At 48.8% G+C, this 14,669-nt stretch overlaps 1 protein-coding gene across 1 annotated transcript in view; it reads left to right on the top strand.

The window, feature by feature from the left end:
• Positions 1–14,669, top strand: part of LOC144728022 (scavenger receptor cysteine-rich domain-containing protein DMBT1-like) — a 46,620-nt gene that overhangs the window by 29,640 nt on the left and 2,311 nt on the right. Inside the window, exons 31-40 of the mRNA XM_078607229.1 lie at positions 27–44; positions 382–399; positions 1,524–1,835; positions 3,199–3,228; positions 6,563–6,753; positions 9,552–9,685; positions 11,265–11,391; positions 12,061–12,170; positions 13,143–13,239; positions 14,352–14,535. Coding sequence (XP_078463355.1) covers positions 27–44; positions 382–399; positions 1,524–1,835; positions 3,199–3,228; positions 6,563–6,753; positions 9,552–9,685; positions 11,265–11,391; positions 12,061–12,170; positions 13,143–13,239; positions 14,352–14,535 — 1,221 coding nt within the window. The remainder of the gene's footprint in view (positions 1–26; positions 45–381; positions 400–1,523; positions 1,836–3,198; positions 3,229–6,562; positions 6,754–9,551; positions 9,686–11,264; positions 11,392–12,060; positions 12,171–13,142; positions 13,240–14,351; positions 14,536–14,669) is intronic.

The raw sequence follows: 14,669 nt of genomic DNA, 5'->3' as shown, positions 1-14,669 counted from the left end.
CAACGGCGTCTCTCTGTGGCTAACAGGTTCTACTCCTTCGCCCGGTAAGATCTCGCACATGGCAGTTGTGACACGTGCCACACCCAAGCGGTCGAGATAACAGCAACCCCCGTAGTTATCGTTGTTTCTTTGATTTTTCACTCATTCTAGATAAGCGTCTAAGACGAGATGCATTGGCACTGTCTGTCGATCTGTCCAGTGAAACCCATCTTAAGAGTCAATATGGCAATCTCTCTCTACCCTGGTGTATGTCGCTTGATCCATGTGTTACTTTTTACTCTTTCTCAGTGTAAAATGCCGGCTCGCAGAAAACTGCGATGCAATGTTACGTCGATAATTACTGGCGCGCGTTTGTCTTTCACATGCCGTCTCTGCCATCAGCATCGCCTTCTATTCCTGGTAAGACCTTACACCACATGCAAAAGTCGTCTCGATCACAGAAACGCCCAAGTTAATTGGCTTTATATTGCTTTCCAAGAAAGGTTAAACGCTTGAACGCATTAGTACTGCTATTTAATTCGGCTGTGACTTCGTGGGGCATCATAACCCTGGTAAAGATCCGATTTGAAAGCAAGTTTAGAAGAGAATCTTCGTAACAATTCAAAATAGCCTTGAGTGCAGGTTGGAAAGTGTGTTGCCGTTATTTGACTGAATTTATTGAAAGCGATCCAAATCACGCTAAGAGTTGCCCGTGCCCCTCCCCAAGAGAGCCGCTTTCCAAGCTGTGCTGTCTCTACGCAGGCTCTGGATGTACCGATTTAAGTGCTTAATATTTTAGATATCCTTAGCCCTGTGTTGTTGCCAGTAATTGGTGGTGACCAGGTTGTAACCATTAACTCGGTATACTTGAGAACCCAGTTTCGTCACAAGCAGGCTTGCCTGAATTTGAACACAAATATCTCAGGGGTGATCTCTCATGTGTCCATGTGTACACGGCAGCCACATCACGGTTGGGGTTACAACCCAACTACTCACCTCTGGTGGGATTAATTTTCATAGGACATATCCATGCCCTTTTGTGCCACGGTCGAGGCTGTCAGGATTTTAGTTGCATGTCCGAAGCGCCATCAGCTCAGTGCTTTGACCTCCGATGCAGGCGGCCACCTGACCACCACTCTTGCCACCTTGTGCGACTTCGCGACACGAGCCTCTACGACTCAGGGGTGGGGGACGTCCGGCCGTACAAGGCCCGTGAAATCATTGGGTCTGGCCCTGCCAAGGCAACCGCAGGCGGGACTCGAAATTCAATAAATCTAGGAGCAAACCTGGAAAAGCAGTTGCGAGTAGCAACATCGTCAATACCGGCTAACATCACACGCCTCGACAAAGAGAAGCGGTTCCAGCCCATCACATTACGAGCGAGTTAATTAAATGTTTGACCAAATATAACAGACTAATTGTTAAGTTGATAATTTTGTATGGCCCGCGAATGATGCTACAAATATCCAAATGGCCCTTGACAGAAAAACAAGGTTCCCCACCCCTGCTCTACGTTAACCAATCGCCCTGCCTGCGATGAACAGACGTCCCGGTCCGGCTGGTCGGGGGAGGCCGGTGCCAGGGCCGCGTGGAGGTGTACTACGCGGGCTCGTGGGGCACCGTGTGCCACGACAGATGGGGCCTGCGGGACGCCGAGGTGGTGTGCAACCAAGTGGGCTGCGGCTATGCCTTGTCCGCTCCGGGCGGCGCTCTCTTTGGGAACGGCAGCGGCCAGATCTGGTTGGACGAAGTCAATTGTTATGGCCACGAGTCTTCTCTCTCCCGATGCAACCACTCTGGGTGGGGTCGTCACGACTGCAATCACTATAAGGATGCCTCCGTCATCTGCTCACGAGGTTAGTGTTCGTTCGATTCAATTAATTCGACGAGTCACTTTGAAAGTTGTTACTGGTAGGAACCTCCTAGTTACAACAGCCCACAGGGGATTATTGTGTCCGTCCGTCCGTCGTGCAGGGAGGGGCTGGGTGGGGAGGGAGGGGCTGGGTGGGGAGGGGAGGGTTGGGACGGGCTGGGTGGGGAGGGTGGGGCTGGGTGGGGAGGGGAGGGTGGGGAGGGGAGGGTGGGGAGGGGTTGGGTGGGGAGGGGCTGGTCACCCCGTGGTGCCCTTATAAAACTCAACGTTTAACCTACTCACACTGGCTTGTGCCCACCCTCACAGTCGGCCATATTTGCGGAATACACCACGCCGCCGTTGACCCTGGCCATTGACCGAGCAACCCAACGTTCCTACCAGCTCCCTCCGCAGGAATGTGTTTTGGGGATGAGGGGGGGGTTAACATGTGGGGATGCATCTGCGGTGTAAGGGTCAGCACAGTGGACTTTGATTCGGTCTCCCGCTGTGACCGTTGAAATGGCCAAGTTTATTGAGTCCTCCTGCGTCTGTTCACCCAGCAGTATAAATGTGTAATAGCACTTAGTTAATTGCATGGCCAGGCCTCTTGTGCAGCATGGAAGAGTTGGTCAAATATCCTCTAAAAGGGGCTCTTGGAGAGCTGCTAGTGAAGGCCTTTCCACCTGCAGCGGTGAGTGCCCAATTATTGCAGGGCTGCACCTTTACCTATTTACAAGATAAAAAAACACCGTCCTTCGCTGACATTCGGGCACACCAGTAACGACAGAGAGGCCAGGTTCACGGGTATGTACTGCGACGCTGCACTTCTTACACTTTATCACGTCGGAGCAGGATGCCCTTGCCTCTTGTCGAACCTGCTCACAGGCTCATGGCTCAATTCGTGACCAATATTACGATTTATAATTGATGTTTGGGAAGATCGCAGAAGTAAAATGTGTGTCGTACACCCTCTGCCACCCGACACAGCCAATGAATAAAGTTGTCACGTAATGAACAAACATGGATAAGTTTAATACGTAGGCTTACGCGACCAATATCATCCATAACACAGGGTTTTTTTTTGTTAGATCGCGTTATGGACGGCCCCTAATGATGCGGACACACAGAAAATAGTTATGCTAAATATTCGTTTGGCACCACTTGTCCGAAAACACAATGTCAACATTATGTTCTGCAACCGACACCATAATATCCGCTGTACTTCTACCCGTGTCGCACTGGTCTCCGTGTAAATGTTGCGAATTTCAAAATGGGTGGAGCGCATTTGTTTAATCCAGAGAGCACGGTATGACGACGACTGTCATTTCTCCTTGTCGGTTACTCACACTTTTTCTTATCTTCCACAGGCAACACCACATCGCCCACCAGTGCTCCGAGTAAGACCTGTTGCATCACTCACGAGAGCACAGTTCAGCTTTTCAATGACAGTTATTCCCATAATTAGGTTTTTACACGCTTTGTTTCAACTCGCTCTCTCTGTTGTTGTCGTTGTCGTATCCTCCAATATCGTAACTCAATTTTAACCCACTTCCCAATGTGGTATCGACTGCAAACTTGGTATACCTATGTCATACCGATGACAATACCATATTATATCATAAAAATTTTAAACTATCTTTTAACACACTTTCTATGAACTCTGTTGTTGTATCCTCAAATCTTGTAACTCAATTTTAACCCACTTCCCAATGTGGTATCGACTGCAAACTTGGTATACATATGTCATACTGATGACAATACTATATTCTATCGTAAAAATGTTTTTTAATCTTTTTAAACAATCTTTTCTATATGTTATGTTTCGGCTTGGGTCTAATTGTCCACGCTCAACTGACGTTGGCTGTAATTGGCCACGGTCCCTTACGTTATGGCAAGCTTCGGGGCCACTCCTGGAGTCGTGGAGTTATTCCATTACTAGTAGGGTACATTTCATTAAAGCATGTTTTTTTTAAAGTGTGTTTTTATATTACTTATTTTTGGGTTAGATAGCGTAACTACAAATGTATCGTTAAACCCGCCACCACCTGACACAGCCAATTAGTAAGGTTTGTCATGTAAATAGAACATGGCAATTCGTTACTAGTGTAAAGACGACTTCGACGCACTTGTCTTGAGATGGCTTCTTTATTAAAGAGCCGTGTGCTCGTACTCGAGCAGGCGAAGACCTCCACTGCAACAGCCCCGAGTCTCCCACGCATCTCCCTTTTATACGGTCCTAGGCTACGCCCCCATTTCCGAACCTTCTCGCTGGTTCTCGACCGCTCGCTCTACCAGCAGACTCCACCGTCCGCTTCCGTCACCTGGCCACGCTCCTATTCTCGATCATTCCCGTAGCCACTAGTCCATTCGTACTGCAGGCTGACTCCCCTGTCATTACCTCCTGTGGCCACGAGACCTCTCGCACTGCAGGCTGACTCCCCTGTCACTACCTCCCGTGGCCACTAGTCCATTCGCACTGTAGGCTGACTCCCCTGTCATTACCTCCCGTGGCCACTAGTCCATTCGCACTGTAGGCTGACTCCCCTGTCATTACCTCCCGTGGCCACTAGTCCATTCGCACTGTAGGCTGACTCGCCTGTCATTAACTCCCGTGGCCACTAGTCTACTCACACCGTAGGTTGACTCTACCGTCAATACACTAGTACAGCACACCGGTGTGTTGGAGAGCAAATCCACAACATTTACATTTGCTCTCCAACACACCGGTGTGTTGTACCTGAGAAACAAATAACTTGAACAGGGGTAAAGAGCTGCTTGGCGAAAGTTAAGCAGAGTTTAGCCTGGATGGTGCTTGGATGGGCGACCAATACACGGACATGGCTCACCGTAGGGCTTGCGCGGTGGTCATCAGAAGGTAGTGAAACTTCCTGCTCACGCCAATGCTGGTGGAGGGGCCTCCACTTTAGCGAGCTCTATCGAGCACCCCCCTTAGAGAGTATTTGACCCACTTTTCCGTGCCGGCTAGATTTCTTGGAATACTCACACTTTACCCCCACCAGTAGCAGTGAGGTCTAAAGGAGTAAATGTAAAATTTCGATTTAAAGCTTTCGTGACTGCAGGGATTCATCTTCTTGGTTCTTTCGGTAAAGTCACGTAGAAGGGAAGTAATAAAATAATAAAAATAAAACATAATAAAATAATTCTCACGACGTTTCGGCCACAACGCAAGCAGCCGTCCTCAGGCGAAGAATGAGAACATTATCAAGCTAGGAGCTTATATAGGTGTAGCGAGGAGGAGCGCCTTAACAAAAGAATGTGCATATGAAGAGGAATTTAGCATACCAATGGGCAATGAGTAGGAGGTGGGCGGAGGGGTTTCAAAGTCCCATTATGCCCATGCATTATGCAGGATCAACAGCACCACGGGGGGGCGCAAGGAACAGCGTTAATAAAGGAAAGGAATGTTAATGATATGTAGCTGCATTTACCAAACAACCACGTAGAAAACCAAAGTAAAAACTACATAAAAAAAAACTAAAATATAAACTGATACTTACTATACTCTACAATAAGCTGAGTTACTAACAACAAATAATAAATTACAATTCTACGTCGTAAGAAGTATATCATATACTTCCATCTAAACTTTATTCTCTTAGCATATACAGTACTATATACTGCCATAGATAAACCCAACATTAAATTATATACTGTATTGCTGTAAACAACCCTATACTTTATACATTTTAATATAACACTATGTATTATTCAACTCACCCTAATGTGTATCGAAACGGTTTATTACGTCCTTCCAATGATTGCTAAGCCTGAATCCATCTTCTCGGTTAAAATTGTCTCTGTGTTTGTATATGTGGATCGCCTCATGAACGAATCTCTCATGATAGCCAGATGGCTTGCAGAGAACCTCCGTCTTGGAGAAGTCAATGTCATGTGAGCCCACTGAGTTGTAACAGTGGTCTGCCACGGCTGAGGTGTTTGTCCTACCGTGTTTTAGATCAGCTTTATGTTCACGAATGCGGTCTGAGACGTGTCGTTTGGTTTCCCCAATGTAACTGCTACCACAGAGGCAACTTAGTTTGTAGACGCCAGGGTACTGTATGTCTGGAATCACATCTTTTACAGACGGTACCAGATCACGGATTTTATGTACTGTGTTGAATCGGACCTGGATCTTGTGTTTAATCAGGATTTTGGAGATCTTTTTTGTGACCCCAGCAATGTAGGGTAAGGTGATGGTCTTGAAAGGCTCCTCAACAGGATCCTTCTTAATGGTTGGAGTGATGGCTTTGCGGATTGTGTAGTCGGAGTAACCATTAGCCTTAAGAGCTTGGCGTACGTGTTTGAGTTCACTGGAAATGTGTTCATGGTCGGAGATGCATTGGGCTCTATGATATAGAGTCTTGATGAGGGAATTCTTCTGGGATGGATGGTGGTGGGAATCCGGTTTTAGATAAGCATTCGTGTGGGTGGCTTTCCTGTAGACAGAGTGGCTCATTGAACCATCAGGTCTCCTTTTGATTAGGACATCCAAAAAGGGTAGCTTGCCATCATTTTCGACTTCCATGGTGAATCTGATGGCTGGGTGTATGGAATTGATGTGGTCGAGAAATTGGTCTAGAGCAGGCCAGCCATGTGGCCAGATGACAAAAGTGTCGTCTACGTACCTCTTCCATAAGGTCGGGCGTAGAGTGGCAGTCTGGATGGCGTCCGTCTCAAATTTCTCCATAAATGTTGCGCGTGTGTCTGCAGGCAATAGCACGTCAAGGATATTCCACTGCAACTCGCATGACATGGAGCTGCTGATCCCCCTGAGCGAGATCTCATCGCGCGGGCTGTCCGTGTACGACATCCACCTTCAAGACCCGTCGTGCCGCGCCACGATGTACGGTCAATACGCCCGGCTCTACGTGCCGCTCAACGGCTGTGGCTCCAGGACGGAGGTAAGCTCAGGGATCAAATACTCCTCCCGAGCAAAAGCTCAGGCCATGCTCGGGAAATGTCACCTTGCTCAATAAATGGGTCGCATTTCACGCGGGAAAATTTCACACCCTTCAATTTCGCTTTTCCCGAGTAAGCAATTCCCCGAGTAAAAGTGGAGCTCGTTTAGAGGGCCCTAACTGGCTCGACTCGCCCCCATTATCGAGGTCAAATTTGCCAAAGGAAGAAGGCCGACTTTGGACCTGGCCATAATTGCTGCGATCAGTCACTTGTGCTGACGAGTCACACCGAGGCCAGTTTATAACAGAAGCAAACATATGGGAGCAACGCTGGTTTTCCTCTCCCCTGCCTGTGATACGGCATGGAGGAGATGCCCTACGCAACAGATGAGTAGCCTTCAACCGTCTCTTAAAAGTGGAGGTGGATCTGATGGCTGCTGAGATGCCCAAACATCTCGTGTCAAGCCAAACCTGCCGTGCCAGGAGGGCCTTTAGAACCACCTAAAGTCTAAATTCAAGATGAAGACGTGTCATAGTGGCCAAAGCCATTGTTAACCCCGCACCTCGCAAATGACTTGAACCCTCTGCCTGATCCTATAACTGTTGTTGCACACGTTCGAAGATTTGTCCGAACATTCTCCCACTATTTACTCTTCGCTCTTCGACCTTGGTCAACGGACTCCAGGAGCCCACTCCAATTCCTGTCTCGACAATCATGACCCCCCCCCCACCCCCCCCCCCCCACCACATTCTCCACACTTCCTCACCCAGAAAAGCCGATTTTGCCCAATCATATTTACAACACCTGCCTGCCATGGTCTCTTCAGAACTTCAGCAATGCGACAAAATTCCCAGCAGCCATCTCAGACACCTCTGCTAAAATGCCAGCAACTTCCTTTCGAGCATCCACCTATCCGATCCATACGGTAATACTTGTAGCAATTCCCGCGTCAAACGCCATTGTTCTTACACTCAGACTTAACTCTCTTATCCAAAGTGGTTTTCACAGCCCATAAAATGACCGCCCTGACGAAGCATTAACCCTCTTGACTTCCCTCTCACACCACTTGAAGGACTTTGCTACCTGCGCACACAAAGAGGATTCTGTCATCGTATAATGGTTAGCAGCACACTTAATTCCATCTCCCGGTGTGGCAGTTAGTACAACGGTGCAAGTTCCTTAAACCCCCACCCGCCTCTGTCCACCTGCAAGTTAAATGGGATCACCATAGGTAGGGTCGCGTGTGGTGGGGTAAAGTGTCAGGAGGTACTGCCACCTCGTTCCAGACGGTCTGGCCAGCGTGGAAGATGTCCTCTACGGCTAAGATCCCCTCTATGGCTAAGATGCCCTCTATGGCTAAGATGCCCTCTATGGCTAAGTTCCCCTCTACGGCTAAGATCCCCTCTACGGCTAAGATGCCCTCTATGGCTAAGATGCCCTCTATGGCTAAGATCCCCTCTACGGCTAAGATGCCCTCTATGGCTAAGTTCCCCTCTACGGCTAAGATGCCCTCTATGGCTAAGATGCCCTCTAAGGCTAAGTTCCCCTCTACGGCTAAGATGCCCTCTATGGCTAAGATGCCCTCTATGGCTAAGTTCCCCTCTACGGCTAAGATGCCCTCTATGGCTAAGTTCCCCTCTAAGGCTAAGATGCCCTCTATGGCTAAGATGCCCTCTATGGCTAAGATGCCCTCTAAGGCTAAGATGCCCTCTAAGGTTAAATGCCTTCTAAGCCTAAGATACCCTATATGGCTAAGATCCCCTCTACGGCTAAGATGCCCTCTATGGCTAAGATGCCCTCTACAGCTAAGATGCCCTCTACAGCTAAGATGCCCTCTACAGCTAAGATGCCCTCTATGGCTAAGATGCCCTCTACAGCTAAGATGCCCTCTATGGCTAAGATCCCCTCTACGGCTAAGATGCCCTCTATGGTTAAGATGCCCTCTACAGCTAAGATGCCCTCTACAGCTAAGATGACCTCTATGGCTAAGATGCCCTCTACAGCTAAGATGTCCTCTACAGCTAAGATGCCCTCTATGGCTAAGATCCCCTCTACGGCTAAGATGCCCTCTATGGCTAAGATGCCCTCTACGGCTAAGATGCCCTCTACGGCTAAGATCCCCTCTATGGCTAAGATGCCCTCTACAGCTAAGATGCCCTCTATGGCTAAGATGCCCTCTACGGCTAAGATGCCCTCTATGGCTAAGATGCCCTCTACGGCTAAGATGCCCTCTATGGCTAAGATGCCCTCTACGGCTAAGATGCCCTCTATGGCTAAGATCCCCTCTATGGCTAAGATGCCCTCTACGGCTAAGATGCCCTCTACGGCTAAGATGCCCTCTATGGCTAAGATGCCCTCTACAGCTAAGATGCCCTCTATGGCTAAGATCCCCTCTACGGCTAAGATGCCCTCTATGGCTAAGATCCCCTCTACGGCTAAGATGCCCTCTATGGCTAAGATGCCCTCTAGGGCTAAGATGCCCTCTACAGCTAAGATGCCCTCTATGGCTAAGATGCCCTCTAAGGCTAAGATCCCCTCTACGGCTAAGATGCCCTCTACGGCTAAGATGCCCTCTACGGCTAAGATGCCCTCTACGGCTAAGATGCCCTCTACAGCTAAGATGCCCTCTAAGGCTAAGATGCCCTCTTAGGCTAAATACCCTCTACAAGCGCTGTCTAGAGCTCCCTCTGAAATAGGTTGTTCCGCCAGCAGTAGCATGAGCATGAAATTGCAGGGCTGCACCCTTACCTTTTACCTTCTGTGTATCATTTAGATGTGTCCCTTTTGATTTGCCCCGCAGACCAGCGGCGACACCATCATATACATGAACACGGCCTACGGCTACGTGTCTCCAAACGGCGCCAAGCGTCTCCGGGTGCCCATGTTCTGCTACATGGGCTCGAGTGGCCGAGCAATGGCGACCTTCACCCCCAGGTACGGCTGCTGAGGCTGGTCAGTCCCCCCGGGTTCAAGGGCAGTCGCCCGGATCTTGGAAAATGCACGCTTTGCCATTGTTGCATGAACGAAATGAATGCAGAATTGATACCTTGTTAATAGGTGTTCTATTTGGTGTTTGAACATCTTGACAACTGTATATTCTTTGCCGGGAAGGGTAAAGCCTTTAAATTCTTTCATCATCTTGATACACGCAAAAAAGTGTCCCATAGATATACACTTCGGACACTTTACATGCGCGGGTAATCATTCATATTCAGTAAAACCTCGTTATTTAATCATTCGTAATTGGGGATACTGCGGCGGCACGGCTGCGCTTTCAGCATACATTCAGTATTAGTAATACGCCACGAGCCGAATTGCCGTGCCGAATGGCCCAATGTCGCGTGCCACGACCGAAACCACAACTCGGCGGTCCGGTGGCAGCGTGGGTGGCGAGCGTCAGTGCAGACCCGTCGCTTTTGACCTTACCTTGTTTGTACACCCTGTTCAAGCCAACCCTCTCAGAAACGTCGTCCATACCGACGTGAAGAGGTAACGGAAAGGGACCGAAGTACAAATCCTACAGTCTGCGAGGCAAATCCAAAGTTTTGGATAGAAATGATGCAGGGTGTGTGTCAATGAGTACAGTGTGTGAAGAGTTTGAAAAACAAGTTTGGATTTATTTATTTTCTATTTCGGCAGGAGGCACTGTGAAGTACACCACTGTACATAATTCGGAATATTGGATAATTCGGCAAGGTCAGAGCCCCATATGTTTTGAATTAACAAGTGTTTACTGTATATTGCAAAGTGGATATTGTAACGTGGGCACAGGACGTCAATCAAATAGGCCTGCGATTCAAAATGATTTGTCTACTTGACCTTGGTGACGTTTCAGGCAATGGCCCTTCTTCATAGCACGTGTTGAATTTTCTTTGTTGTTTGTGTTTGTGCACGACTGCTCACGCGGCAGCGGTAGCAAGTAAATTGTGTTTGCTCAGGGACAAATGCTCCGAAAACATCAGTGTCGGACAGACTCAGACCACCTAACCTCTTATTCATTATTTTATGGTTATGGTACATTCCGGTTAGTGTTTGCATAAAATAGTTGACATGTTCCATAAACGCAAATTAAAATAACCACAGTAACAGACCTAAGTTGTCCAATTAACAAGTTCATTATCATACTAAACTGACATCTAACACATTGCAAGCAAAGGCAATGAACTCAGAAACGCAACTATGAATAGAACCTTGAACATACAGCTCACAAAAACACACAACTACGTGATATTACAAACGTCACTCGCAAAAGCAACTGTCTGGGCGAAGTGAAATCTCTGCTGTCCTGGAGACAACCTCTGTAACAACATTCGCCCATTACACCCACAATGCACAGCGTATTCCCCCTCAATAACAACCTATACACGTGACTGAATCTTCACGAAAGCGAGCTTCCTCTACCAAAAATGAAGCAAGATATGAACTAACTCGCCTGGTATACAGGAGGTGGTGGGTTTATTCGCGTGGTCCCCTACCCAGTACAGCCACTCATTGCCTTCCATCCTTGCTACAGGGTACAGGACGAAGTCAGCATGGGGCTCTTCGATCTTCGGGTGCGCTTCTACACGAACCAATTCTTCAACCAGCCCATCTACTCCTACCCATACGACATCGAGCTGGGAGAGCCTCTCTACGCCGAGGTGAGAAGGGCCGAGGTTGAGAACGAGCGGAGTGACCGGGGGAGGGGATGGCAGCAGTGGGTAGAGAAGTGTTCTTATTCTTAGGTTTTTTCGGTAAAGTCACGTAGGTAAAAAAATAAAATTAATAAAAATAAAAATCACGACGTTTAGGAGGCAACACAAGCTTCCGTCTTCAGGTGGAACCGTCACAGCACGATAGCTGTATCAAGTGACGGTTCCACCTGAAGACGGAAGCTTGTGTTGCCTCCGAAACGTCGTCATTTTTATTTTATTTTTATTTTACTTTTATTAATTTTACTTTTTTACCTACGTGACTTTACCGAACAAACCTAAGAATATGAATCCTTGCAGTCACGAAAGCTTCAAATCTAGAATTAGAGAAGTGTTCTTCATTGCAAGGCCCGTGGGCCACCGCTGTGTCCCGATGGCCTTCAGTGCGGCCCCTGATGTGCTGCTCCCAGCAATACAAAATGTGAAAACACCCCGGCCCTCCCCCCCCATCGTGTTGTCAAACTCCCCAATGGTTTCAAATGCGTGGCGGCCCTCGCGCTCGTGAAGTCTTATCAGCCAAAGTGCCGAAACACTGGGGGTAAGAGAGGGAAGTCGTCGTCGTCGTCGTCGCGATTTCTGCCGCCGATGACGAAGAAACGCGACGCGTCTCTCTGGCAGGTGGCGCTGACATCGGTGGCCCGGGACCTTCAGCTCTTCCTGGAGACGTGCAAAGTCTCGCCCTACCCAGGAGCGCCGGACAGCGCCTCCTTTTTCCTGCTCCGGAACGGGTGCGTGCAGATGGCTCTCTCCCGTTCGCGCGACTTGATCTGGTCGCGTTGAGCGAATGCTGAATTGCAGGCAATGCGAGCGATTGCGATTTAGAATCACAATGGTCCAATCCTTCCCCGCAAGTTTTTAAAATATAAAATACCACTTAATTGTTAAAGCTGATGGTGCAATTCTGCAATAAGTTCGTGGCATTGTTTTCTGTTCATCCAGCAGTTAGCCTCTGTAGCATGGGGGCGGGGGGTATTCTCATGACTTAACAATACTCAGAATAATTGTGCTGCTGCTGCTACATTGAGAGTATTTAACTGCTATAAATGTCCGCGTTTTAAGTCGCTTCGTTGAGCCATCGTTCGTAGTGAGGTCGCTTCTGAAAAAAAGCTATGTAGCTCAGTGAGCCTTAGCTGATAAAAACAAAAAGTTGCCAGTGCTGCACAAATAACAAAAACCTCGACGGCATTCGTCAAATACACTGCTCTCAAAAGAGAAAACAAAAACATGAACGGGGTCAAGTTCTGGGCGGTGGCCGTTCTCCCAGAAGTCACGTGACGTCCGTGTAATCACGCCCCCCCAACTCTGAACCCCGCCCCCTCTGCCCCTCGCGCCCACTGTGAAAACAGACGCCGCTCTTCCATCACCCACAGATGCGATTCAGGGGAGCACGGCGATTGGCCAGACGGTCACGTGTCGCAATATGTGTGTGAATTCTTTTTAGAGCGGTGTAAATCGACGAATCTTATTATTTGTGCACCACGGGCAACGCAGCAGCAATTTTTGTGGGTGTTGTTTGTAAGCGATGAGAGGTCTGCTACGAAGCAGGAGAGATCTCTATCAGGCTCATTATTTTACACGTGACATTTCTTTCTTTCCTTTCATGGCAGTGCTATTGGCACGTGAGTTCGTTCTTTTTTGCTACCCGCGACGAGGGCTATTGCGAGGTCAACCCGCCGCGTGCGTGTGGTCGGACAATGTAGGTGCCGCGTTGACCCCTCCTACAACGAGCACAACAGCGGCGTCAATGACCGGCGGCGTTTCAGCTTCGACAGTGTGGAGTTCTTCGTCGGAGCGCAGGTGCGACGCGGGGATTGGCGACGGGTATCAGTTAACGGGGTAGAATTAGATGCGATATGATCGCATCGGAATCCCGGCACGTTTGTTTCTCCCGACGTTGATATGTTTTGCGGCAATCCGCCGAAGCCAAATTTGAATGAAAACTCTCTGGACAACCCTAGTTTCAAGTCAATGCCAACCTTCGTTTTAAATTAATCCGAAAATCAATTCTCACCCCCCACCAAATCACGTTACTTCTGTGTGGTCACATACCACTATAACCCCCCCCTCCACTCTCCCCGCCACCTCCTGTGGAGACAGACGCCGTTTCATGCATCAGCGTCGAACCCCTTAAGTAGTCACTCCCTCCCTATCCTCATCTCTCCCGATTGATTTTCTCTCGTTTCTCCATTAATTTCCCATCCTTTACCTCCAGTTTCCCATTAACGATCATCTATCCCGCCCTTATCGTTCCCTTTTCATTTTCCATTCATTATAGCATTGATTCTACTCCCTTCACTGCGATGTGGCACAGGTAAATAGTTGCCACTGACCTCACGATAATCGGGATATAATGAAACGACAGACAACGTTGTCTCTGAAGGCTCGTTGTGACAACACCAGAAGACATCATGACGTGTAGCACTGTTAGTCACTGTCAAAGCAATGCAAGATATTTCAGATATTGAAGCCAAGTGGTTTAAACAATCCCCAGTCTCATCGGATCTGTCTATTGATAAATGAACCAGTGGGCATTCACGACTTATGCACTCGAGTAGAAACCACAGAGATTTGTGAGGGTACATAGAACATGGGTTTCAGTTAAAATACTGGTCATAGGTCAGACAAGACACTCTTAAAACCGGTGGACATGATTAGGTGGTCCCTGGCAGCTGTGCCTGTATATTGGGTAAGGAATGGATTGATGATGACGATGGTGATGATGGTGGTGAAGACGATGATGATGGTGAAGATGATGATGATGGTGAAGACGATGATGGTGGTGCAGACAATGATGATGATGGTGCAGACAATGATGATGATGGTGAAAACAATGATGATGGTGAAGACGACGATGTGGTCCCTGGCAGCTGTACTTCGAGTGATAACGACGACGACGATGTCCCTGGCAGGTCTACCTGGAGTGCGCGGTGCGCGTGTGCAACACCTCCGACTGGGGCTCGCGGTGCCGTCGAGGCTGCCTGCGGGGATCGCGGGCAGCGCGTGGCCTCGGGGAGGCGCGCGGGGACGCACGTCACGCCGACCACTCCGTCGACCTGTCGCAGGGACCCATCAGGCTGCGCAAGACTCGCGAAGGTCAGAGCCCTCGTCTCGCTGTCGCCACAAGCTCCACCGGCCCCACGAGGCGTGTCCGGTGGACCCTGGCTGTCCTCCGAGCAGGATGCGACGCGTTTGCCGATTTGTTGCGGTGATTCGCGATTCGAGCCCCG

This window comes from Lampetra planeri, chromosome 27 (genome assembly GCF_965212315.1).
Source record: "Lampetra planeri chromosome 27, kcLamPlan1.2.h2, whole genome shotgun sequence".
Classification (NCBI taxonomy): Eukaryota; Metazoa; Chordata; class Hyperoartia; order Petromyzontiformes; family Petromyzontidae; genus Lampetra; species Lampetra planeri.
This window is presented reverse-complemented; position numbering and strand designations above follow the sequence as displayed.